The sequence below is a fragment of the Myotis lucifugus genome, unplaced genomic scaffold, assembly GCF_000147115.1.
Source record: "Myotis lucifugus unplaced genomic scaffold, Myoluc2.0 scaffold_38, whole genome shotgun sequence".
Lineage (NCBI taxonomy): Eukaryota > Metazoa > Chordata > Mammalia > Chiroptera > Vespertilionidae > Myotis > Myotis lucifugus.
Window position 1 is genome coordinate 2,319,343 of NW_005871086.1, and position 27,943 is coordinate 2,347,285.

Consider the following 27,943-nt stretch of genomic DNA (forward strand, 5'->3'; position numbering starts at 1 on the left):
TGAATTTTTGGACTATTTGAGGATAGGTGTTAGTTCTTCTTTAAATGTTGGTAAAATTCACCTGTGAAGGGATCCAGTCCAGGACATTTGCTTGTTAGAAGTTTTTTTATTACTGCTTCAAATTCATTAGTTGTAATCTGTCTATTCAGATTTTCTGATTCTTTCTGATTCAGTTTTGGAAGATTGTGACCTTGAGAACATTTAACATCTTTGCGCCTCAGATCCCTCCTCTGTAAATGGGGATAAAGAGGATATCTGCTTCATAAAATTCAAGGTAAAATGCTAGACTTAGACTGCACGATTTCTGGGTAAAGAAAACCTGCACATATATTTTATAAATCTTTTCTTTTCTATTTGTTGAAATATTTTACACTTATTTTTCTGGGAGAAGCACAATGATCTCAGTGTGACTTACTAAAGCAGAATACACAATTCATCAATCACATTGTTTCCCATCAAAAAAAAAAAAAGGAACATCATTAATTGTAAATATTTGGGAGGAACTTCAGGCCTACAACATATAATTTAATTAAAGATCTCTCTGAACACCACTGTAGACAAAAAATACTGTTAATAATGAATTTTAAACATTTTTAATAATTAAAGCAATGGTTTAAAAATCATTTTTGGTAGGCCCTGAGCAAGGAAATGTATGTTAGCGGTAGAAATTAGGGAAGGATTTAGAATTGATAAAGAAGTGCTAAATGCTAATGGGAATTTACTAGGAAGAAGGAATACAAATGGAAGGTGTAAAGATCTCTTTTCAAATATACCTATAAGAAAAAGTTAAAAGAGTGAAATATGAGCAGAAATTTAAATATAATATTGACTTGAAGGGCAAGGGCACTGACCTAGGAACCAGAGACAGTTTCTGGTACCTGACTATCTCCGGTGATATCTGGCTGTGTGTCTCTGGAAAAATTCCAGTCACCCTTCAATTCCTCAGTTTTAGCGTGTTCAACTGAGGGGATTAGGACAAATGATGTTGGTTACTCATTCTAGCTTTAAATTCAAGATTCTAATACAGAATTAACAATTTCCCATACTGACAGATAGAGGAGCCTGATAAGGAGGCAAAATATTTTGATACTGGAGAAATAAGAAGTAGACAGATTAGGAAAAAAGAAAATTAAAATCAAAACAGTTACATAGTAAATAGAAGAAAATAATATGAATGCATATTCCATCTGTCAATAGAATAATCTGTCCAAAATAGAAAAAAGATAAACTATTATTTGCTCAATTACATGGCACTTTCTTAGACCATGTAAGTTACAAAAGACATATGATTTGGCCTTTAACACTTTGATGTACAGAGTATCAAAGAATAGCATCATTTCTAATTTAATGGTGAGATAGATACCATAATTTAATAGATACTAGATCTCTAGGCATATAACATGGCCTAAGTCTTGAGTATTTCTCTGAAATTGCATAATATTTTCTCTGCATCCAGCATGAGGGAGAATGTATAGTTCCATATCATCAAAGCCAATTCATTTACGAAATCTTCCTGTAATGCCCAAGACGACTGCACAATCTCTTTATTGCCATTTTCATTTCTTTGTTCCTGAATGTATAAATGACTGGATTCAGAAAAGGAGTGATAAATGCATCAAAAATAGCAAGATATTTGTCCAGGTGTGATGTGGGAGAAGGCCATGTGTAGAAAAACATCAGCGGCCCAAAGAACAAAACCACCACAATGATATGAGCTGACAAAGTGGAGAGGGCCTTGTATGAACCACCTGAAGAGTGCTTCCAAACAGTGAACAGAATAAATATGTAGGAAATGACCAGCAAGACAAAAGATCCCACAGAAATAAGCCCACTATTGACAATAACCATGAACTCCAGTTCTAGTGTATTTGTGCAGGCAAGTCTAAGGAGGCGAGGAAGGTCACAGTAAAAACTGTCCAAAACATTAGGGCCACAAAAAGGCAAATCTACCACAAAAACTAATTGAATCAATGAATGGATAAAGCCAACAATCCAGGAAGTGACTAAAAAGTATAAACACATTCTTGGACTCATGATAGTCAGGTAGTGGAGAGGCTTACATATAGCCACATATCTATCAAAGGCCATAGTGATGAGCAATACCATCTCAGCGGCCCCAACAGCATGAGTGAAGAAGATCTGAGTAATACATCCACAAAAGGAGATGGCTTTGTGCTTCTTGAAAATATCATAAATCATTTTAGGGGCTGTGATTGAGCAAAAAAACATATCAATGACTGAGAGGTTAGCCAGGAGGAAATACATAGGGGAGTGCAGATGAACATCCAAGGTTATAGTGAACACAATGACAAGGTTTCCCATCATGCCAGCCAAGTAGAACAAACAGGAGAAGACAAAAAGGGGAAGCTGAATCTCCCATGAATTGGTGAGTCCCAGGAACACAAACTCTGATACTGTGGAGTGATTCATTCCATCCATTGTCTCAAACACCAAGGTCAATGTTCATGTTATCTAAAAGGAAGAAAATGAAAAAAAAATGTATAGCCAAGTGTTGGTGTTCAATAAAGAAAGTCTTCAATCCATGAAAATAATCATAATATTAACATCTCACACAACCAAATAATCTTCATTACATGTACACTGGACTTCTACTTAGAGGAGTCAGCTGGTTCCCACATGACATGATTTTCAAAACTATTATTACTAGTTTACATTTCTGGATCTATTTTACTTTTTCTTTCTTTAGGATTACATGCATATTTTATATCCTCCTGTCCAATGTGCTCTACTTCAATAACATAAAAGTTATCTTCGCCGAAACCAGTTTGGCTCAGTGGATAGAGCATCGGCCTGCGGACTGAAGGGTCCTAGGTTCGATTCTGGCCAGGGGCGTGTACCTGGGTTGCGGGCACATCCCCAGTAGGAGATGTGCAGGAGGCAGCTGATCGATGTTTCTCTCTCATCGATGTTTCTAACTCTCTATCTCTCTCCCTTCCTCTCTGTAAAAAATCAATAAAATATATTTTTTTAAAAAGTTATCTTCAAATACTTTTGAGTATGATTTCTTATAAATTAATAGTATTTCAGACATTCATATCGCCACCTAACAATTTTTTATGCACAGAATATAGCTTCCAAAGTCTCTCTCTTGTTACTTATATTGTTCTATTAGACTTTTACATTTTTCTATCTTTCAACTTTTAAAATTTCTCTCATTCTGTTCTCCAAAGCACAGAATCAAATTCTCAGTGTCCCAGCTCTAATGTTTTCTAATTTGTGAAAATTTCCAAATCTGAGCATTTCTATATTCCCTCTGCACTGTTAGCATTTATTTTGCTCTGCCTCTCATCATTATATAAATTTCCATCTCTCAAATTAAAGTATAGCTTCTTGAGTACAGGAACTATGTCTGGTTCACAGAAGCAGTCTCACCTCCATCACAATCACCAGTAGTGACTAATATAGTCATTTAATGAGTACTTCGCACTTATTGAATGAAGAAAAAAATTAATGGACTGAAGAATGACTCTGGAGACAAGAAAGTGAATTATAATTCAGTAAGGTTCATATTAACAGTATTTTTTGTGTTATCAATCAGGAATTATCACAGGATGCCAAGCCTCATTCCTGTAACTGTTTACACAAAGTAATATTAGCACAAGAAAATTCTTTCATCGAAAGAAATATGGGGTCCCAAATATTAATTTAAAATTTTTGAATAAAGGACCTTTCAAATACATTTCAAATGCATTTCAAAATGGGGGGACTCATTTATTTTATAAATAATACTCACTTTTTCAAAAAATCTCAATTTCTCACATAAAATATGTGATGAGCTGAGACAATCTCCTCCTCTAGTGTGTAAACACACACACACACACACACACACACACACACACATTGGATCACAAAAGATAAGAACTCTGCCACATAAAAGTTGTCTCTTTTCTTTCTCAAAATACATTTTGAATGGGTAAAAGAATGACAGAAATTTAAAAAATAAACTGGGTAAAAAGAGCTAGTCAGTGTCTGTGTCTGTAATTGAGAGAGGATGATGATTGATATAAAATCCAGGAAAAAAACAAAAAACTAAAGGACATTAGACAGATCCCAGTATGGGGAAGTAAAGACAAAATTACAATTTTTAGGGATAAAGAATTACCAGAGAAAAACCATCAGAGGTCCACTTTCAATGGGATGTTCCTTATTTAGTAAACATTTATGTTTCGTTAGTGAAATAATCAATATAGAAAAAAATATAGGAAGTGACCTGCTCATTATCACTAAGGTAATTGGTGAGAGTTTATACCAGAATCAAGAACCCTAACTCCCATTAAAAGTGATTTTTATTAAATAGCTTTTGTTTTGGTTTCCTATTTCTGCTGTAACAAATTACCAGCAATGGTGGTTTTAAAAACACAAATGTATTGCCTCACAGTTCTGGAGATGAAAAAGCCAAAATGGGTCTTCCAAGCTTGCCTGTATTCTTGGCTCAGGAGCCCTTCCTCTCTCTTCAAAGTACATCACTCTAACTTCTGCCTCCATTGGAGTGCATCACTGCAATAGCCTCTCTGGCTCTGACTCCTACCCTTCTCTTATAAGGACGCTTGCTATGACACTGGGCTAAACCAGATAATCCAGAATAATTTTCTCATCTCAAAAATCTTAATCACATCTGCAATGTCCCTTTTGCCATGTAAGGTAATATATTCACAGGCCCAGGAATTAAGGCATGGACATCTTTGGGGGCCATTATTCTGTATACCACAACTTTCTTACATGTGAGAAAGAGGAAAATATTAAAACTGATCAATGACTCTGACATAGGGAATTTCAAATAGCCTATCAGGAAGGTGAAAAAGATATCAGAGGAAGGACAGATATGAAAAGTCCTGACTTTTTCCCTGAAACTACACTTAAGTGACTTCTGACTCCAACTACATCTAGACCAAGCCTGAACAACTAATGTCCACCAATGAAAGAAGCCTATGATAATCATCCAATCAATATGGTCTTGGACAAGTAGTTACACCAGGTGTATAACTGACTCCTGAATGGTTCTCTAGATGATTTTTGTTCATTAATTTAATAAATATTTTGAGTACCCAGAATGCCAGGCATCATTTCAGGCATTTGGAGACATAACATTGACAAGAATTCTTGCCTTTGAGGAATCCATATTCATGACAGAAAATGCGATTTTGGCCTATTAGATGCAGTTCTTCCTCTCTAGAAAGGTTAATAACACTTGAAGATATGCTGTAATTCATTAGTTAATTTTTCAGTACCTGAATTCAGAGAAACAAGTAGTAGCCAAGATACACTTCTTCCAAAGAGGGGGATTCAGCTTCATAGGACCTCTTTTCTAACTCACTAAATTTTAATAATTCTAACTTCTTAATTTTGTTCCTCCAACCCTAAGAATAGTAGCTGTTTCCTACAGTTGTTACCTTTTTAAAAATATACTAGAGGCCTGGTGCATGAAATTCCTGCATGGGGGGGGGGGAAGGCCCTCCCTCAGGCCAGCTTGAACTCTCTCCAATCCAGAACCCCTCAGGGGATGTCCGACTGCCAGATCAGGCCTAAACCGGCAGTCGGACATCCCTCTCAGAATCCAGGACCGCTGGCTCCTAACCGCTCACCTGCCTGCCAAACTGATCCCTCTAACTGCTCTCCCCTACCGGCCTGATTGCCCCTAACTGCCTCTGCCTTGGCCCCACCACCATGGCTTTGTCCGGAAGGATATCCAGAAGGTCGTCCAGAATATGTCTGATCTAATTAGCATATTACCCTTTTATTAGTATAGATAGTCATCTTTACATGCTTTTAAATACCAAGTTAACAACTTTATAACTGGTTCACCTTTTTTATTTAAGTACTAGAGGCCTGATGCACGAAATTCATGCAAGAGTAGGCCTTTCTTCCCCCGGCTGCTGGCACTGACTTCCCTCTGGCACCCGGGACCCAGGCTTCCCTCACAGCCCTGGCTTCATCCGGAAGGTCATCCGGTCTAATTAGCATATTATGCTTTTATTATTATAGATAGTAGTTATATATTAGTTACATTAGTTTCAGATATACAATATAGTGACTCAACATTTTTATACCTTAGATGTGTTCACCCCACTGTTATAATCATCTGTCACTGTGCAAACTTACCACAATATTTTTGACTATATTCCTTTTCACCTTTCTCACCCACCACCCCCCACCACTCCTGATTCTCTGGCAATCATCCCTTCAGCCTATGTTTCTATTAATCTGTTTTCTTTTGTTTTGTTTGTTCACTCATTTGTGTGTGTTTTTTAGATTTCACATAAAAGTGGAACAATATGACATTTATCTTTGACTTATTTCACTATCATAATTATTTGAACTAATTGAAAAGCAGCTCAAAAATGATGGTGGAAGAAAGATTTCATGGCTTTTTCACTCACTCAGACAACAAATACATACGTTGCATCTATAAAGTGCCTAGCAACAAATAATTGTGGCATCTATAAAGTGCTAAGCCTTAGAGATAATATAAAGATGTGGAAGAAAGGAATGAAGAAATTGAACATATATAAAGTGAGACTGTAAGGTTATCAGGACAATTTTAAGAGTTGTGTAAACTGGTTTATGACTATAACCAAATCTCTGTGTCATGAACTATGCACTAATTAATCAAACTGTCTCTAGAAATAGGCAGAAAAATTAAGCAAAAATATTACTAAGGGAAGAAATGCTTCTAACCAAGTTTTTTAAGGCTCCCATTAAGTGGGAATAACAATGAGAATATATTATGAAGTAAAATATAAGTGGTGCTTCTTCTACATTGAAATTTGAATAGCAAAAACTAACAAACAAGAACAGCAAAAGAAACAGTGGTAAATTTGACTGTTAATGAATTTATAAGAAATAGAGTTAGCAAAATTAGAAGAAGATTTATGAGGTCATTTAGAAAAACAATATGAGATTTTGTATGACTGAATCCAACCAGAAGGCAAGAAAGACACTTTTTTTAATGTTAAGTACATTTTTAAAATCAAAAATAAAATTCATAGAAAGATGAGAAAAAAGGAAAGCAAAGCAAAAATGGATTATAGGATGCAACAGATGAGCAAGGCCCATTAAATGAAAAATTATGACAAAGAGGAAGAAATGGGAGAATGGGAGCTTGATCAGATTTGTAATCTTAAAAGCCCCAGGACCCAAAATTATTTTGTATTATACCTAGCATTAGAATTTCTTCCTTTTAGGTTAGCATACTGAATTCCCTAGTTTTACTTACATTGCTAAGGGAAGGGTACTCCATTAAGCTGTTACAGACAAACAAGTTACCAGATGGTGTTCCTTAGCTCAGATCTTATGCAGGCAAGAAATGAACGTTTTGACAACAAAGATATTAGTGACCCACTTTAAACCTAATTCATTACCCAAAAAGGATTTGCTTGGATAGGTTGCTGCAGAAGACAGGTAAAGAGCAGATGAGCTCAGCAGGAGAGGAGCAGACCCCAGGAATAAGAGCTAAAGCTGAGAACAGGAGAAATGGGGTCAAAGACAAAATGTACCTACATTACAATCCCTTAAAGAGCAAAGAAGACAAAATAATGCCAATAGAAAATATCAGCAGATCTGAAAACTTACCCAGTTCCTGTCTTCAAGTCTTTAAAGTCCTTAGCTATCTATTAGTTCAGAGTTGTATAATCTCTGAGTGGCTTCTAGTGAGAGACACTAGGTTCTGGGTGCTTGATCACTTTGAAGCATCCCAGACCCTCCATGTCTCTTAAGACCATTGCCATTATTAGATTTTTCACTTTGAGTTCCCTATTTCTGATCTACCTATTACTCTCAAGAATTATAATGACATGAATTATAGCCATCACTTAGACTACTTAAATGATCATATATAACAAATGCAGATTCTTGATGAAATGATGATTTAAATATCTTCAGCTATATGAAATTAGAATTGGGTAACCTCTTAGAATAGAGTCATAGTGATGTCACATTTTAAAAATGGGGGGTGGGAGTGACAGAGAGAGAGAAGTTCATTATCCCCAATTAATAAAATAATTTTGGCTGGAAGAGATCTAAAAATATATTCTGACCCAATTCCTTTGTCTTGTTTCTCCATCCAGGACATGTAAGTTTTATGTTTTTTTATCAGTTCAAGAGGTTTGAGAATTCATTTTCTTCCTTGGTTTCCTGCTTTTTATTAACATAAATAGAGGCCTGGTGCACGAATTTGTACACAGGTGGGGTCCCTCAGGGTGGCCTGTGGGGATCAGGCCGAAACCGGCAGTCCAACACCACCTGTAGCTCCTACTGCTGCTCCCGCTCATCCTGGCCCCACTGCGCCTGCCACGGGCTTGTGCCCAATCAGTCCCAATTGGGAGAGGCTCACACTGCCACAGCAGTGCTCACCAGCCGTGAGCCCTGCATCTGGGGCTCACGGGAGTGGCCAGGGGAGTGGCCTTCAGGATCAGACCAAAACCGGCTCTTCAATATCCCCTGAGGGGTCCCAGATTGGGAGAGGGCACAGGCCAGGCTGAAGGACCCTATTGGTGCACAATCAGAGGGCTCCAGGGTGTGTCTGGCCCATATCGTTCAGTCCCCATAGGCCAGGCCCCAGCAGCAAACTAACCTAACAGTTGGAGCATCTGCCCCCTGGTGGTCAGTGCATGTCATAAAGAGCGGTTGAGTGGCCTTAGCATATCATTAGCATATTACGCTTTGATTGGTTGAACAGTCAACCGGTCACCAGACACTTAGCATATTAGGCTTTTATTTTATAGGATAGCACAAAGGTTCTTCATTACAAAAGGAAAATTTTTCTCCTTTCAATTAAGCCGATATCCATTTAATTCTTTCTCTGTGAATATAAAGGTGTCAGAAAAACTCTCAGAAAAATGTTTAATATCCTTGAACTTGGTGAAATCAAATAAGGATCACTCATCTGTACCCTCTAGATCAGTGATGGCGAACCTATGACACGCGTGTCAGAGGTGACAAGCGAACTCACTTTTTTGGTTGATTTTTCTTTGTTAAATGGCATTTAAATATATAAAATAAATATAAAATATATAAGTCTTTGTTTTACTATGGTTGCAAATATCAAAAAATTTCTATATGTGACACGGCACCAGAGTTAAGTTAGGGTTTTTCAAAATGCTGACACGCCGAGCTCAAAAGGTTCGCCATCACTGCTCTAGATCTATTCACCTCAATTCCTTTAGCCTGTCATAGGATTTACCCCTTTATCTTTGTCACTCTGTCCAATCACTCCCACTTCACCATCAAACATTTCATGATAGTGACCTACAACATTTTCTTATAAATGTTTTAAAACACAAATAAAAAAACAGAAGGATTGATTGCTGACTGTTAAACATTATACATTTAGTTTTTTTCCTCTGTTCCTCCATCACCTAGTTTTAACTGACACTATATTATTTTAGGGTGAGATATTTAGATATGTTTCTTCTAACCAAGTTTTCAAGCACTCTTTCTCCACATTGATTCTATGAAGTTGGGGTTTTATTTTTTTTAACTTTACTTTTTACTACTACCTAATGAACTTTCTCCTCTTCATTTCTTAGTTATCTAAAGATAGAAGCGAAGCAGAAAACAAACTTGTTATGAGATAACACACACATTTGTCTTCACTTTCAATACTAATAACTGTCTCTAAAGATTCCTGGGTCCAGTTAACAAATCAACCTGCATCCTAGTCCTGGTTACAGTGTGGACTCCAGACTCTGCAATGTATCTTCCGTCAAACCTTTGAATCTCCAGGTCATTTCCAAGTCCTAGATAAAAATTAGGTTAATTCTTGCTCTCCATATCTACAACCACTCATATTTATTCTCCTGTTGTGCTCATCATGTCACTACCACCACCATCTGTTCTTCTTGCCTTCAGGTCAAAGCTTAATTGATACAAACAAAAAGCAAAATGTTACCTTATTGTTTCTTATGTTGAAGTTTACCTAATTTAATATCTCCTTCTTGTTGTCAACTTCACCCCATCCTTCCCTTGTAGCTATTCACGGATCATTATCTCAAGAGGTATTCAAAAAGGTTTCCACAAATGGAAAAAATAGCTAATTAACTGCACAGGAGGATAGTGGCCAAATAAGGCTATGGTGACCTGGTGTTGCAAAACTAACATCAATTAGTCAAGGAAATTGTCTCCTAAAACTGTATTTGTTGTGATTAAAACAACAACGAAGAAAGCTGATAATGAATCACAGGAGGGATAAATGACACTGGACTCTACAAAACTCAATCTCTGTCCTTTTTTTTTTGCCACATTAAATCCTATTACAATGAAAGAAAGCATCCCTATGTCATTTGATAATATTTACTTTCCAAGAGATAAAAATTACATGAAGCAGCCTTATAAATATTAATTTTCTCTATACATAAATAATCTAGGCAAGTGAAAGAATAAACTATAAAAAGTAATTTAAAATAGTTTATAATGTGACTTTCATAAATAATAAATTACCATATTGTAATAAGCACTTTGAAAATATGGGCTTTTGTCCAATTCATATTTGTGTCTTCCAAAGCAACTTGTACAGTTTCCTGAAATGAAGGAGACCTACTATACATTTGTTGAACTTAACAAAAGAATTCAGTCACTGAAATAATTCCATTGTCCCTTACTGTGCTTATCATTTGGAGGCAGTAATAATATGAATAAGGAGGTTCACTTCCAAATATTAAGAAGGAGTAACAAGATTTGAATCTCTGTCTTTTTTAGCCTCAGTTGCATAAGATTGAGGTAATCATATTAGTCCATAGGACATTATTAGCATTGGTTTACAAATGACCCCTCTCTTGTTTTACTTATTTGTTCTCTTTAGTCTCCATTCTCCATTTTTAAATATACAAAGTGATGCCCTCACTCCCTGGTGTCTGTGTCCATTGGTTAGGCTTGTATACATGCATACAAGTCCTTTGGTTGATCTCTCCCCCTTACCCTCACCCTCCCCTACCTTTCCTCTGAGATATGACAGTCTGATCAATGCTTCTCTGTCTCTGGATCTGTTTTTGTTCATCAGTTTATGTTGTTCATTATATTCCACAAATGAGTGACATCATGTGATATTTATCTTTCTCTGACTGGCTTATTTTGCTTAGCATAATGTTCTCTAGTTCCATCCATGCTGTTGCAAATGGTAAGAATTCCTTCTTTTTTACCGCAGCATGGTATTCCATTGTGTATATGTAACATAGTTTTTTAATCCACTCATCTGCTGATGGGCACTTAGGCTGTTTCCAAATCTTAGCTATTGTAAATTGTGCTGCTATGAACATAGGGGTGCATATATCCTTTCTGACTGGTATTTCTAGTTTCTTGGGATATAGTCCTAGAAGTGGGATCACTGGGTCAAATGGGAGTTCCATTTTTAGTTTTTTGAGGAAACTCCATATTGTTCTCCACAGTGGCTGCACCAGTCTGCATTCCCACCAACAGTACATGAGGGTTTCTTTTTCTCTGCATCCTCACCGGCACTTGTCATTTGTTGATTTGTTGATGATAGCCATTCTGACAGGTGTGAGATGGTACTGCATTGTCATTTTGATTGGCATATCTGAAATGATTAGTGACTTTGAGCATGTTTTCATATGTCTCTTGGCCTTCCTTATGTCCTCTTCAAAAGTATCTATTTAGGTCCGTTGCCCATTTTTTGATTGGGTTGTGTATCTTTCTTTTGTTAAGTTGTATGAGTTCCCTGTAAATGTTGGAGATTAAAGCCTTATCAGTGATAAAATTGGCAAATATGTTCTCCCATGCAGTGGGCTTTCTTGTTGTTTTGTTGATGGTTTCTTTTGCTATACAGTAGCTTTTTATTTTGATGTAGTCCCATTTGTTTATATTCTCTTTAGTTTCCATTGCCCAAGATGCTGTATCGGTGAAGATATTGCTTTGGCATATGTCTGAGATTTTGTTGCCTTTGGATTCCTCCAGTATTTTTATGGTTTACCACCTTATGTTTAAGCATTTTATCCATTTTGAGTTTATTTTTGTGTATGGTGTTAGTTGGTTGTCTAGTTTCATTTTTTTGCATTTATCTGTCCAATTTTCCCAACACCATTTATTGAAGAGACTGTTTTGACTCCATTGTATGTTCTTGACTCCTTTGTCAAATATTACTTGAACATAGTGGTTTAGGTCGATTTCCGGGTTCTCTATTCTATTCTATTGGTCTATATGTGTGTTCCTGTGCCAGTACCAGGAAGTTTTGAGAACATTGGCTTTGTAACACAGCTTGATATCTGGTATTGAGATCCCTCCTACTTTGTTCTTCTTTCTCAAGATTGCTGCAGCTATTCAGGGTCTTTTTTTATTCCAGATGAATTTTTGGAGAGTTCGTTCTAGGTCTGTGAAATATGTCGTTGGTATTTTAATGGGGAGTGCATTGAATCTGTAGATTGCTTTGGGTAGTATGGACATTTTAATGATCTTGATTCTACCAATCCATGAACACAGTATGTTCTTCCATCTGTTTATGTCTTCTTCTATCTCTTTTTTTCAGTATCCTGTAGTTTTCTGAGTCCAGGTCTTTTACCTCCTTTGTTAAGTTTATTCCTAGGTATCTCAATTTTTTTCATGCAATGGTAAATGGGATTGTTTTTTATCTCTTTCTGTAAGTTCACTATTGGTGTATAAAAATGCCATATATTTCTGGGCGTTAATTTTGTATCCTGTTACATTGCCAAATCCATTTATTCATTCTAATAATTTTCAGATTGATGAACCTCTAGACAGGCTCACCAAGAAACAAAGAAAAAGGACCCAAATAAAATCAGAAATGAAAGAGGTGAAGTAACAACCAACCCCACAGAAATACAAAGAATTGTTAAAAAAAAAAAAAAAACTACAAAAAAACTCTACTTCAACAAACTGGACAACCTTGAAGAAATTGAGATATTCCTAGAAAAATACGACCTTCCAAAACTCAATTAGGTAGAATAAAAAATCTGAATAGGCCAATAAATACTGATGAAATTGAAAGAGCAATCAAAAAACTTCCAGCGGTCTGCTAGGATGGCCGGGAGGGGGAAGCTCATTTCGGTGATCAGAGATGAGGACATGGTGACGGGCTTCCTGCTGGGCGGCATCGGGGAGCTGAACAAGAACCGCCACCCTAATTTCCTGGTGGTGGAGAAGGATACCACCGTCAATGAGATCGAAGACACGTTCCAGCAGTTTCTAAAGCGGGATGACATCGGTATCATCCTCATCAACCAGTACATCGCAGAGATGGTGCGGCATGCGCTTGACGCCCACCAGCGCTCCATTCCGGCCGTTCTTGAGATCCCATCCAAGGAGCACCCCTACGATGCCGCCAAGGACTCACTCCATCCTACGCAGGGCCAGGGGCATGTTCACAGCCTAAGACCTGCGCTAAGGCACTCCCCACTCCCCTGCTACCTCTCCCTGCTTGCCATCAGCCCCTCTCTAAGTTTTGAGCCTCTGATTTCCGATTCCCTTTCCCTTCCCACTCCATTGAGAGGCTAAATGAGGTGCTTCCACGTTGCTGGGGCTCTGTCAGTAAAATTAAGGCTGGTTGTTAGGGAACAGGAAACCTGATTGTCTTCTCTCTCCATTACCTCTCCCCTGTGCTGTTACAGTGTCATTGTTGATGTTAAATTAAAATAATGTTCTCTCCAAAACAAACAAACAAAACAAAACAAAAAAAAAAAACTTCTAGCAAATAAAACCCCTGGACTGGATGTCTTCACAGGGGAGTTTACCAAACATTCAAAGAAGAACTAAAACCTATCTTCCTCAGATTATTCCAAAAAATTCAAGAGGAAGGCACACTTCCAAGCTCTTTCTATGAAGCCAACATTACCCTAATCCCAAAACCAGATAAAGACAGTACAAAGAAAGAGAATTACAGGCCAATATCCCTGATGAACATAGATGCTAAAATCCTCAACAAAATTCTAGCAAATCGGACCCAGCATTACATTAGAAAGATCATACACCATGACCAAGTGGGATATATTCCGGGGATGCAAGGCTGGTACTATATCTGCAAATCAATAAACACACGATACAGCACATAAACAAATTGAGAGACAGAAATCACATAATCATATCAATTGATACAGAAAAAGCATTTGACAGAATCCAACACTGCTTCCTGATAAAAACTCTCAGCAAAGTGGGAATAGAGGCATCATACCTCAACATAATAAAAGCCTTATATGAAAAACCTACAGCCAACATCATACTCAATGGGTGAAAACTAAAACCCTTCCACCTAAGAACAGGAATGAGACAGGGATGCCCACTTTCACCACTCCTGTTCGACATAGTACTGGAAATGCTAGCTATAGCAATCAGACAATAAGAAGAAATAAAAGGCATCCAAATGGAAAAGAAGAAGTAAAATTGTCATTATTCACAGATGACATGATATTGTACATAGAAAACCCTAAAGACTCCATAAAAAAACTACTAGAGTTTAATAAATTAATTCAGCAATGAAGCAGGATACAAAATTAACACCCAGAAATCTATGGCTTTTTTATACATCAATAATGAAGTCACAGAAAGAGAAACTAAAAAAATAATCCCATTTACCATTGCAACAAAAATTAAGATACCTAGGAATAAACTTAACCAAGGAGGTAAAGGTCTTGTACTCAGAAAATTACAGGACACTGAAAAAAGAGACAGAGGAAGACATAAATAAATGGAAGAATGTACCATGTTCATGGATTGGTAGAATCAACATCATTAAAATGTCCATACTACCCAAAGCAATCTACAGATTCATTGCAATCCCCATTAAAATACTAATGGCATATTTCAAAGCCATAGGATAAACTCTCCAAAAATTCATCTGGAATAAAAAAAAGACCTTGAATAGCTGCAATCTTGAGAAAGAAGAACCAAGTAGGAGGGCTCTCAATACCAGATATCAAGCTATATTACCAAGCAGGTTCTCAAAACTGCCTGGTACTGGCTCAAGAACAGACATATAGACCAATGGAACAGAATAGAGAACCCAGAGATTGACTCAAGCCATTATGCTCAATTAATATTTGACAACGGAAGCAATAGCATACAATGGAGTTGAGACAGTCTCTCCAATAAATGATATTGGGAAAATTGAACAGATACATGCAAAAAAATGAAATTATACCACCAACTTACACCATACACAAAAATAAACTCAAAATGGATAAAGGACTTAAACATAAGATAGGAAACCATAAAAATCTTCAAAGAAACCTTAGGCAGCAAAATAGCAGACATATGTCATGCTGGGGTCCAATCCCAGCAGGTCCAGGGATCCCCAAAGGTGTGAACGGAGTCGGCGAAGAATGAATGACATGGAAACTGGGTTCAGTTCATCAGCATAGCGAGGTTCTCCCTCCAGGATCTCCAGCGAAGTTCTGGCTAGGATCTCCAGCGAAGTTCTGGTCAGGATCCCCAACCAAGTTCCGGTGCCATGTTCTCTTGCTAGGTTCTCCATCCAGCTTCTCCAGCCAGGTTCTCCAGGTTCTCCAGCCAGGTTCAGTCACCAGGTTCTTTAGCCAGGTTCTATCCAGGTTCTTTTGCCGTGTTCTGTCTAGGTTCTCCAGTGAAGTTCTGTAGCCAGGTTCTGTCCAGGATCTTTTGCCATGTTCTCTGGCTAGGTTCTGGTTAGGATCTGATGAGGAGCTGATGAGGAGCTGATGAGGAGCTGATGAGGATGTGTTGAGGATGTGTTGTTTATTGTCTTGTTACATCCGTATTTATACCAGCCAATTTTAATCCTGTCAATTTCTATTACAAAGGTTAGGGCGTTTCTTATCTCCATTCCAGGGAGTAAAGATTATGTAGCTTAACTACCCGCCTGGCACTTAATTAAGGGGTTGTATCCCCTCCCTAACCTCAGGGAAAGATCCCCACCTGGGGAAACAACCTTTCTCGGAGAGGTGACCTTGGTTAAAACACATGGCGCTAAAGGGAGCAAACATATTAAGAACAGTATGCTATATACGCCAGGTCCATTGAAACATATGCTGTGCAGATGTTTCTTTCCTGCAGCGACTGTGTCAAGCAGCAAGGATGGACCGGCTTCCGGCAAATTCCCCCTTTTTTATTTTTTAAATGATAGCGCATGCAAATCAGCGGCCACCTCTCAGATTGGGCTGTTTAAGACTCGGAAGACTGGCAAGCAATGACAACAAGCATAGCTATAAACATAGTGATGAAGCGCACAAGGAGCCCCGTTCCTTAGAAGGTTGCTGGCCTCTTTAGTCAAGGGATTTCAGCTGTCCTCAAGTTGGTGGTTTGGTTGTCCTTGTTAATCTGGCTAGCGGGCAGCATCATTGGCGACGGGCTTCCCGAAGCGTCAGCGAGTTGAAGGGCTGCAATCAAAGGGGCCCATCAGGGGCCGTGCTTGATGGGTGGTGTCGGTGTACGGGGGAGGAGTCAGCTGTGTCCTCTGGGTTGGCCGATATGGATGATGCCAGGGAGGAGGATGAGGCGGAGATGGAGGGTGGTGTGACATAAGGTCAGATTAGACAGTCTGGAATCCACACAGATGAGTCTGCATCCTGTGGAAATATACAAGCATATCCTCTCCCCAGGTTAAAAGTACATCGGGTCCCTTCCAGTCTCCTGTAAGTAAGTCTTTCCATTTGACGAAATAAGTGAGTTTCTGCTAAATGAAAGTTTCTTTTGCTGATTTACTCAGAGTCCTCAGACTTGGCTGAGAGAGTAGCTTCCACTTCTTGCTTTTCTACCATCTGTTGGGCCTCAGTTGTTAACTTCTTCAGCTGACCCCATGTTGGTACCTTAGTCCCTTGCATAGCCTTTCTTTTCTTCTTTTTTCCGCTTTTCTGTCATGGGAGCAACTCTAAGTCTTTGGAATGATGGGACAAGGAGCTCCTCTGGGTCCATTGTGGTGACGCACGTAATGCATTTATTCAATCCAAGGCAGGCATTAAAAAGAAAAACCCCAAATGCTCTCTTGTATCCATTTTAAGAGTAGGAGGCACTTTCCGCTATTACCTGAGTCCTGATCTATCACCCCAGGGAGAGCTTTCCAATCCTGCACTTTTCTGGGGTGGAAAGGCTGCAGTGGGGTTAAGGATAAGGCTCCGTGGGCCTACCTTCTCCCATGCATCTACATTTACCTTTCCGGCACCTTTCCTTCCTCAGAAAAGCACAGACATACTTCTTGTATAAAACATTCCGTCTGACTGGGAGTAACCTTAACTCCTCTGCTAGCAAGCATATGTGTTAAAAGATCAATACAGAGTCTTCTTTCTTTGGACTCAGTATGGCATATCTTCTCAATCTAAGGATCAATACAGAGTCTTCTTTCTTGGACTCAGTATGGCACATCTTCTCAATCTAAGTTCTGTACTATCCACCTTCTTACCCTACTTATCCTCTATAGGGGGGTCTGTAGCACCCTGGTGGAGTCCTATCCGTCCCGAGTGCGGGGGGCTTACCTAGGGGAATGGGGGGCTTACCTAAGGGTCCCTGTTCAGGCGCCATATGCTGGAGTCCAACCCCAGCAGGTCCAGGGGTCCCCAAAGGTGTGGACGGAGTCGGCGAAGAAGGAATGACAGGGAGACAGCATTCAGTTGATCAGCAGCCTACAGGATCTCTAGCCAAGTTCTGGTCAGGATCTCCAGCCAGGTTCTGTGTCCATGTTCTCTTGCTAGGTTCTCCAGCCAGGTTCGGTCACCAGGTTCTTTAGCCAGGTTCTCCAGGTTCTCCAGGATCTTTTGCCATGTTCTCTCACTAGGTTCTGTCTCTAGGTTCTTTAGCCAGGTCCTGTCTCTAGGTTCTGTGTCTAGGTTCTGTGTAGGATCTCTGGCCAAGTCCTGTCTCTAGGTTCTGTCTCTAGGTTCTCTGTCCTGTTGTCTTGTTACATCTGTATTTATACCAGCCGATTTTAATCCTGTCAATTTCTATTACAAAGATTAGGGCGTTTCTTATCTCCATTCCAGGGAGTAAAGATTATGTAGCTTAACTACCCGCCTGGCACTTAATTAAGGGGTTCAAACATATTAAGAACAGTATGCTATATATGCCAGGTCCATTGAAACATATGCTGTGCAGATGTTTCTTTCCTGCAGCGACTGTGTCAAGCAGCAAGGATGGACCGGCTTCCGGCAATGTCATAGCAATATATTTATCAATACAGCTCCTATGGCATTGGAAACTAAAGAAAAAATAAACAAACGGGACTACATCAAAATAAAAAGCTTCTGTACAGCAAAAGAAGCCATCAACAAAACAACAAGAAAGCCACTGCATGGAAGAACATATTTGCCAATGTTATCGCTGATAAGGGTTTAATTTCCAAAATGTATTGCTTAAATTTAAGAAAGATAAACAATCCAATCAAAAACTGGGCAAAGGACCTAAATAGACACTTTTCTAAAGAGGCCATACAACATCTACACAATGGAATACTACGATGCTGTAAAAAAAAAAAAAGGAATTCTTACCATTTGCAACAGCATGGATGTATCTGAAGAGTTTTATGCTAAGCGAAATAAGCCAGTCAGAGAAAGATAAATATCACAGAATCTCACTCGTTTGTGGAATATAATGAACAACATAAACTGATGAACAAAAATAGAACCAGAGTCATAGAAGCATCGAACAGACTGCCCAACCTATGAGGTAAGGCGGGGGGTGAGGGGATAAGAGACCAACCAAAGGACTTATATTCCTGCATACAAGCATAACCAATGGACACTGACAGTAGGGGGATGAGGGCATGTGCTGAGGGGTGGGAGTGGCCAGGGAGAGGACAATGGGTGGAAAAGGAGATTCATGTAATACTTTAAACAATAAATAATTTAAGTTAAAAAATAAAATAAATAAAATGACAGAAGACAGCAAAAAAATAGGAGTCCGTCAACCTAGATTCTAGATATGGATCTTCTATATATTCCTTTTATGACCTTCAGCTAATCGGTTAATTTTTCCAGTACCTAAGATTTAATAAAATAGGGAAACTCTATAAGATTATTTATAATTTACTTTAAAGTTCAAAAATTGTATGATCCCTATAGAATTTTAATAGTTTTCTAAGTAACTGCATGCACTATAGAAGCTATTATCTTTCAGCTTTGATGCAGGAGCTGAGGCTTTGCAAAGTAATTCCTTTTTTTCCACTCTGCCATTAAAGGGTGCTAGAGGAAGATTGCAAGGTTAGAAGAGGAAGAAGCACTCATTGCTCCTTTCTATGGCCTCCTCCTCTGCTCACTGTGCCTGTGGGCATCATCCATCATCCACACTTGTCACCTCAGCAAACTTGGTTTCTTTCCAAGGCAGCAGCTGTTTTCCAACATTAGAGAAACTTGGCTCATCACACCCTCCTCAGGAATACTTGTGTTAGCCAGTGGCCCCCCTTCCTCGGGGGTTGTGCCCTTGCCCCATAAGCCCTCCTCTAAGCTCAGAGGCACTAGCACCAGCCAAGCAGCATCCACTCCTCAGGTATTTGAGCTTTAGCTCCACAGGTCCTTCCCCCAAGCTTTTGATAGTTTTTTTGTTTGTAATTTTTAGTAATTCTAAATTCTTCTCTAGAGTAAAAGCTGCTTCCTACAAATACTATGTCTGTGATATTTTAGATTTCATTCTTTCAAATACTCTTAAAGTTAACAACTTTATACTTAATTAACAATTCTTTGTATCAAACTTTCTGTGTTCAAAAAAACTAGTATGGTTTCTGTCTCCTCACTGTACCCTGAAAAAGCCAGCTTAACAATAAAACTGAGAGATGCTAAATAATAATGAACTGGAAATATAGAACATAAAGCATCTCTGTATAGTAAGATAAATTCAATGACATAAAAAATTAACATTTATTTTGAAAGTAAGATAGACCACTTAAAAGGGGAAAAAAGAACATGGACAATAAGCCATATGTTGACTTTTAAAAAGTATTGTTTAACATTTATATTTATTCTATTGCCACTAAAGAGAGGTCAGACCATTGGTAAGAGAGCCACAACCTGTAGTCTTAGGTCTCTTACATAAGCAGAGCCCAGAGATTAACACCACAATTCAATCTGAAGAAGAAAAAAATACAAGACACAACACATACTAGTAGATAGTGACGTTCTGTTTAAATGTAACATATCTTATTTAGTTCATATCTTTCTGAAATTCTAGTATACTTTGCCTTTTTATACATCCTCAGTATATTTAAGAAACTTTAATTCATAACTGAGTGCATAGTCTCCTCATTGCCACCTTCATCTCTTTATTCCTAAAAGTATAGATGACTGGATTTAGAAAAGGAGTGATAACTGCATCAAAGATGGCCAGGAACTTATCCAGGTGTGATGTGGGAAATGGCCACATGTAGAAGAAGATTAATGGCCCAAAGAACAAAACAACCACAGTGACATGAGCTGACAGAGTGGAGAGGGCCTTGGACATACTGCTACCTGAAGATTTTTTCTGAACAGTCATCAAAATAAAGATGTAAGAGGTGATCAAAATTAAAAAGGAAACCACAGAAATAAATCCACTGTTGGCAGTAACCATGAATTCCAATGTGTAAGTCTCTATGCAAGCAAGTTTGATAAATCGAGGAAGGTCACAAAAAAGCTGTCTAATTCATTAGGGCCACAGAACGGCAGGTTTACAACAAAAGCCAATTGCGTCACTGAATGAATAAGGCCAATAATCCAGGAAGTGACTAGAAGCAAAATGCACCTTTGTGGGTTCATGATGGCCAGGTAGTGGAGGGGCTTACATATGGCAACGTATCTATCAAAGGCCATGGCAATGAGCAGAACCATCTCTGTACCCCCAACTGCATGGATAAAGAAGATCTGAGCTACACAGCCCACAAAAGAGATGGTTTTACGATTTCTTAAAAGATCATAAATCATTTTAGGAGCTGTGGACGAGCAAAACATCAAGTCGATGATGGAAAGGTTGGCCAGCAGGAAGTACATGGGGGACTGTAAACGAGGGTCAGAGATCACAGTTAGCACAATGAGGAAGTTTCCCATAAGGCTTGCCACATAGAACACAATGGAAAAGAGGAAGAGGAAAAGCTGGTTCTCCCTTGAACTGGAGAGTCCCAGGAACACAAACTCAGACACCATAGAGTCATTGGCTTTGTCCATTGCCTCTCTCTGTCAGCAGTGACAGCTCTCATGAAACCTGAAAGAGGAGAGTAAGGAGACATTTGTTTAGAGAAAATGGCACTGACCTTACTTAATCTTGGGCAATTAATAGTTAACAGAAAACTAGACAAAGGCTGATGTATGCCTTTGGAGACCATTTCAGTCACAACACAACCCATATTCCTTTGTTTTATATTTCATTGCCAAAATAGATTGTACAGAGTAAGAATCCTTTTACTTATTTGAATGGGTAGTTCTGTTGTATTTCTAAATGTCATTATTTCATATTTGTATATCACATATGACCATAAATTAAAGGCTTTTTGTAAATTATTTAACTATCTGTATATATAAAAGCCGTCGTCCGGTCACTATCTTGCGCACTGACCACCAGGGGGCAGATGCTCAACACAGGAGCTGCCCTCTGGTGGTCAATGAGTTCCCACAACCAACCTCCTGCATTCCCTCCCCCTGGCTGGCTGGCCCTTATCGGCCGATCTTGCTGGCCAAGCCGAGGGACCACACCCATGCACAAATTCGTGCACCAGGCCTCTAGTATGAAATAATCAAGTGACTGAGTTTCATAATTTGGACATCTCTCAGTATATTGATACCATATCTATGATTGCATTGTCAAGTTCTTTCAAAATCCATATAAACAATTTTTAAGACCTGAGTTGTAAATTTCTGATCTCTGAAAATTAGGAAGACAAGATGAGTTATTTAGAGGAAGAAGGAAAGATAAAAGTAAAGGATGCCAGTGCATGGCCTCGCCATTTTAGAGAGGGAGGATAAGTGCAAGAGAAAGTGACACTGTGGGTTCTGTGGAGGAGATTCTGACTAGATAGAGAGAGGAAAAGATGTGGGACAAGAATGACAATGATGAATCATAAATCCCAAGTAGAAGAAAAGAGTAAGAGTGAAAATATCAGTGGTTTTACACATGCTTCTCTTTACCTATATATAAAATACTTAACCTTGTTCTGAATTAAATAAATGCATACCAACATAGCAAGACACTAGTTTTTTCTTAAAATTTTGGCGAAGATTTAAATATTTGAAAAAAATTCAGGATTTGAGGGGAAATGTGGAAACAGGTAACCTCATAACCAGTGATGGGAAAGTAAACTGATAAAACCTTTACCACTCATGGATATGGACAACAGTATGATGATTGCCAGAGGGGAGGAAGAGAAGGGGGAAGTGGAGAAGGGTTTAGGAGGGATAAATGGCGATGGGCAGCAACTTGACTTGGGGTGGTGAACACACAATAAAGTGTGCAGATGATGTGTTGTAGAACTGAAATCTGTAGAATTTTGTTAACCAACATCACCCGAATAAATTCAATAAAAAGGAAAAAAAATATTCCCATCAACTTTTTCAAGAAGGTACTTTAATTATCCCTGATTTATGAAAAAAGAAACTGCAGCATAGGGGAACTAAGTAACTTGTCCAAGGTTCTACAACCAGTACATGGCAGTACACCAGGTTTGCTTAACTTCAAAAGACAGCTTTAGTGCATGCCATCACAATTTTGTGATGCTTCTCAGTGATTTGTAGAATAGAGCACTGTTGTTTAGCAGGTCTCTCATACCAAGTTACCTGATAAGCCTTCAACCTGTTTCCCAAATGATTGATCTTATCATCCAATTGGGGGCAGGATAAAAGGGGTCAATGGGGGAAAAAATGGGGGACATATGTAATACTTTCAACAATAAAGATTTTTTTAAAAAGAAGAAAAAAGTATTCCATAGAATTCCTGGATCCCCTCAATATTTCCTCTGGCCTTCTTTGAGAGTCAGAAACAATTATCCACAGCCTATTCATAAATTTGGATTTTTACCTCAGTCTCCTCTTCCAAGAAAAGTGACAGCAAGATGTATCACATGAGGTTCAGCCACTCAAAAGCAGTGAGGAAGTTTTTTTCCCCCACTGTCCTTTGAGGTCACTTCTTGGTAACCTTTCCTCTTTCATGTCACAGAATCTAATTACAAGTGGTACCAAACCTTTGTATGGAGCCATCACTGAATTCTCTTTTCCCATAGTCTAAGTAGAGCTTCTATTTAATTGGGCCTTCCATTCTTCCCTGAATTCTCCTCTATTTCTACTTTTTTCTCATTCTTTTCTCCCAGCCACATAGATTTTCATGCTTTTCTTCAAATACACCATGCATGCATGCTACTGCCTTAAAAACCTCTGTTTTGGTTGTTGCCTCTGTCTGAAATGCTTCAAATCCCTATATCCACATGACTAGCACTCTCCCGTCCTTCAAGCTTCCTCTTCAGTCTCACATTCACAAGGAGTCCTAGCTCCTCCCAGCCCCGCCCAACTCCTAATCCTCCTTATCTTGCTCTACTTTAGTTACTCTTTTCTACAGTACTTATCACTTTCTCATATACTATAAAATTTACTTGATTATTTTTAATTTTAAAAAATAAAATAAAACATTTACCAATTTGGCAATACCTTTCCAAAATTGTATATACTCTTATGCTTTGACTCAGCTATTCTACTTTTAGGGAGAAATTTCAGCATATATACAGTATGTGGGCACATGAACAACGTGGACAAATAAAAGATATAGAGATGTTTGCTGAAGCATTATTGCCTATAAGAGCAAAAACCTGAAAATAACTTAAACGGGTAGAGATAGAGGACTATTTCAATAATTTCTCTTAGACAGCCATTTATAGTACTGAAGTAGATCTAATTGTACATATACAGGATAGAGAGGAGGAAATGGGGGAGTATCACACTCATTCCTTCTGGCTTTTTAAATTATATAAATAAATTACAAATATAATATTACATAAATAAAACAATAAATGGATAGAAAATGCCTAGGTTGACACAGCAAAAGAAACACACACAATAAGTACAATTATCTCTAAAGACTGGGGTTGAGAAAATTGTGCAGGAAAAGGAATCCTTTACTTTTCACTTTATGCTCTAACCTACTATCTTACATTTTTTCAGAGTATATATCAATTTTACTTAGAACATAGATCAATGTGTGTGGATCTGAAAAATTACACAATTTGTATCTTTAGAGATTCAAAGCTCCCAAAAATGTAATCATAAGGTATCTCCCAAATTATAACACAGATCAAAGCTACTCCTCTAAGATATTCACTAATAATTTTGTTATTCCACTCCTCCCTATATCTCACACTCTAAGCTAAACTACTTCCTCTTCCCTGGACATGCACTCATATGGTATTTACTCTTCCTTCATATACACTTTCAAATAGTGTGGCTCATGGCTTCCCTCCACATCCTTCACTTTGCCGGCAATGCCCTTGCCTTCATTACATCTCTCATTCCTCCTATTCTTCAACAGCCCACTGTGCAGAACTCCTTCCTCTATGAAGTCTTCTTGATACCTTTACTTTTACATATACTAAATGAAGATAATTTTTTATATATTGTGGTAACCAAGCCAAAACCCAAGTAATAATAATAATAATAATAATAATAATAATAATTCATTAATGGTTTAGCAAAGGCCACTATTTAATTCCCTGTCACTGTAAAATATTTTAAATATATCTTTATAATGGCATTTTTAGACTTTATCTTGATAATGGTATAAACAATATTCACATTAATAAAAAGCAACGCAACTTGGAATCACTTAAGTTTCTTTCACAGGGATTTTTACCAGCAACCTCCCCACAGATGCAATTTGTCCAAACAAATGATTGCATTCTAAATTACCTTCCTGGAAGCTGAAAGTTATTCCATCAGCTTCTGATTTCCACTCAATGCCAAACACTTTTTAATTTTCACACAAAATCTTATTTTATCTTCCCCCAAAATTCATTATTTTTTATGTATCATATCTGCAGATTGTACAGTTAGATAATTCCTAGTGTTGGTAAAAAGTTGGAAAACAGGATTGTACACTCATTGTTGTGACAAATGCTTCCTAGCCAGTCTTTCGTGTTCTGTCTATCCTGAAAACTTGAGGAGCCATACTCTGTGCCAGTCTCCATAAACATCTTCCCTTTTAAACAAAGTCAGAATAATAGTTTAAATCTGATCTTTTCAGTGAGGAACAAAATGAAACTCTCCACTTAAGTCACTACTGCAAAAGGAAAATAGGTTATCAATGGGAATCAGCAACTAAGTTCCAGTATGCCTTTGCTGGGTCCTGAATCCCACTACCCTGTTAACATGGAGCATTGACTTCTGCCCACACTCCCACCACGAAGCATAAGATGTAGGAATGAGAGATAACTTAGAGGCCATCTAGTGTACAGTTGACTCCCTTCTCTTTTCATGTCTGCTCATCCTTGTGCTAACCAACACAAATAGGAATCAAATTATAAATAATATGGGCTTACCACCAATTCAAACAAGACTGACAATTCTAAAATACTTTTTAAAGTATCTCAATGTTTGTTGTCACTCAGATAAAGATTTGTAATTATCTACTTCCTAACCTTAGTCTCAAATTATTAACAAGGTTGAGTTTAAATTGGAATTGATGAAAAGTAATGAATTTTTTAAAGAAATCTTCAATCTGATCACCCTAAATTTTCTCCACTAGTTTGTTCTTCTCCATATGAGTATAAAGAGCTCTGGACACTTCAGAATAGTGGAAAGATGTACAGGAATGGTCACTGGAGTTGCATGCTTCCCAGCTGCTATCAGTGCAGCAAGTCTAGTAGGAGCCTGTTGCTGCTAGGATCTGAATGAAACTTTGCTAGTAACTGTAAAATCCTTTTATTTTAGAGTTAAGAAAACCAACGTACAGAGAGGATACATGGATTTTCTTACACTAAGGAACAAGTTGATGATGGAAAACCCAGAATTAAGGTTTGACCATTGACTTCTCCAGTCAATTCAGGCAATTTCCTCTACTCTGTGCTTCTTTTGCTGTGATGGTCTAACCTTTTCATCTAGTCTGTGGCCCAGGAAATCAAAATATATCAAAACTGGTTTCTTCAGCATTGTCCAATATTCTTCATATTTTATTCCCGCTGAGTTCAAATCTTCTGCTCCTACTTTATTCTCTACCTGGAGACCAACACTCAAGACATCTGTGAACATGTTACTAGAATGACTTTTCCAATACAGAACATGAAGTCATGACTCTATCCTGCTGTCTTCTATATTTTGGTTGTGAGTTTATCTGCTTCAATCTCCATGTTGAATAACAGAGTTGATTCACTTCTGGTTGATTAGATACCCCTTCTCACTGCTCTGTGTGTTTCTACTTAAAGTTCTGATCTCCATCAAAAGCAGTTTCCATCCATTTAACCTACCTGGACCAATGGAGCTAGAACAGAGAATACAGGGCTCTTGCTTTTGAAATGTTATTGTCACCTGGCATAAAAAGCCATGTGCACTACCTCCTTGGCAAGAAAAGCAGCCAATTAGCAACACTTGAAAGTTACTAACTGCTGCTGTACAGCTTAGGATTGCCATCCCGAGTGCATTTAGCTAAGGGAGTTGTTTCCTGGGACCACAGAAATTTGGCCACAACAACCAAAGGGAAAAGCTGATAATGGGTCACTTGAGGAAGAGGACAGGAGACTAGGGACATTTTTGTGATATTACCAATTCTTTTTACCTTTTTACTGCTTGTTTTTCTTAGTTGTGAAGGAAGAAACTCTGTAAGAATGAAAATATATACCTTTTTAAAAAGTGAAAATGATGTTTATCATCTTCATAGGAAGGAAGGGAGAGAGAGCAAGAGGGAGAAAAAGATAACTCAATAGTTAGCCATTCATAAAATAGCAAAAAATGCATGTTCAATAAAAACTCTGACTGAGGCTATAAAGGCCTGTTACATTATTTTCAGTATTGTTGGTTATGTTTAAATTTTTCTTTTATAATTTAAAAAAAGGGCTTTAATGTGGCATCTAGAATGTTCTCCATGTCTCATTAGAAAGGACAAATATATTAAAGATAATAATATAGACAGATGACCCAACAACAGTTAGTTAGTTCTTTTGTGTGTGTGTGATGTGAAGAGATGAAGAAGGTGTTATGATAGCAGCACAAGGGGCTGAATGCAAAATGCTAATGAAGCTGGAATGAAACAAATCACTAATGATTTAATCTCTCATAGATCAGCTTCTTAAAAAGAAACAACAGAATGAAAAACGCTCTTTGTTCATATTTTATCTTTACACCCGGCAGGCGTGATTCAGTGGTTGAGTGTTGACCTATGAACCAGGAGATCATGGTTCGATTCCCAGTCAGATCACATGCCTGGGTTGTGGGCTCCATCCCCAGTGTGGCCTGATTGGACTCCATCCCTGGACTCCATTCTCTCTCATCATTGATGTTTCTATCTCTCTCTCCCTCTCCCTTCCTCTTAAAAACAATAAAAATATTTTTTAAGTATGCAGAGAGTCAGTGAAAGGAACATTGATGAACTATAATTATACAGAGTACTCTATATTAATTATCTATTGCTGTCCCACAAAGCAGCTTAAATCAATAACATTTTACTTGCTCATGACTGCAATTAGGGCTAAGCTCAGCTTGGCTTTCCTATGCGGCATCAGTTATCTGGCAGCTTGACTGGGGTTGGAGGATAAGATGGCCTCATTCACGTCTGGGGCCTTCATGCTGCCTAATGGCTACACTGCTCTCCCCGAGGGGCTTTTATCAATCAGCAGCGTCTTTTTCCATCACCATCATTCGGTAGTCTTGCTGAAGCTTCCTCACAGCGTCTTGGGGAACACTACAACAAGACAAAGGCAGAAGCTGCAAAGCAACCTATGCCAAATGCGGGAATTGATGCAACATCATCTTTTCCACATTCCACTGGTTAAAGCAAGGAGCAAGATCAAGCCAATTTAAGGTTGGGGAAATAGACTCTACCTCTTAGCAGGAGAAGGCGCAAAATATTG

At 38.2% G+C, this 27,943-nt stretch overlaps 2 protein-coding genes and 1 pseudogene across 2 annotated transcripts; 1 reads left to right on the top strand and 2 right to left on the bottom strand.

Moving 5' to 3' along the window:
• Nucleotides 1-1,484: 1,484 nt before the first annotated feature.
• Nucleotides 1,485-2,453, bottom strand: LOC102429570 (olfactory receptor 4F15). Its single transcript, XM_006087472.3, has one exon. It carries the CDS (start codon nt 2,437-2,439, stop codon nt 1,501-1,503), a length of 939 nt encoding a protein of 312 aa, XP_006087534.1. The 5' UTR covers nt 2,440-2,453; the 3' UTR covers nt 1,485-1,500.
• Nucleotides 2,454-13,005: 10,552 nt separating this feature from the next.
• On the top strand, nt 13,006-13,546 carry LOC102429885 (annotated as a pseudogene).
• A 6,593-nt stretch (nt 13,547-20,139) lies between these two features.
• LOC102430189 (olfactory receptor 4F6-like) lies at nt 20,140-21,074 on the bottom strand. The gene is given in 2 exon segments (XM_014454784.1): nt 20,140-20,543; nt 20,546-21,074. Coding segments are annotated over 2 exon segments (933 nt in total).
• Between the last annotated feature and the right edge of the window lie 6,869 nt (nt 21,075-27,943).

What these genes read in the sequence shown, in the direction of transcription:
- LOC102429570 (XM_006087472.3), bottom strand. Translation starts at nt 2,439, where the DNA reads ATGGATGGAATGAATCACTCCACAGTATCAGAGTTTGTGTTCCTGGGA.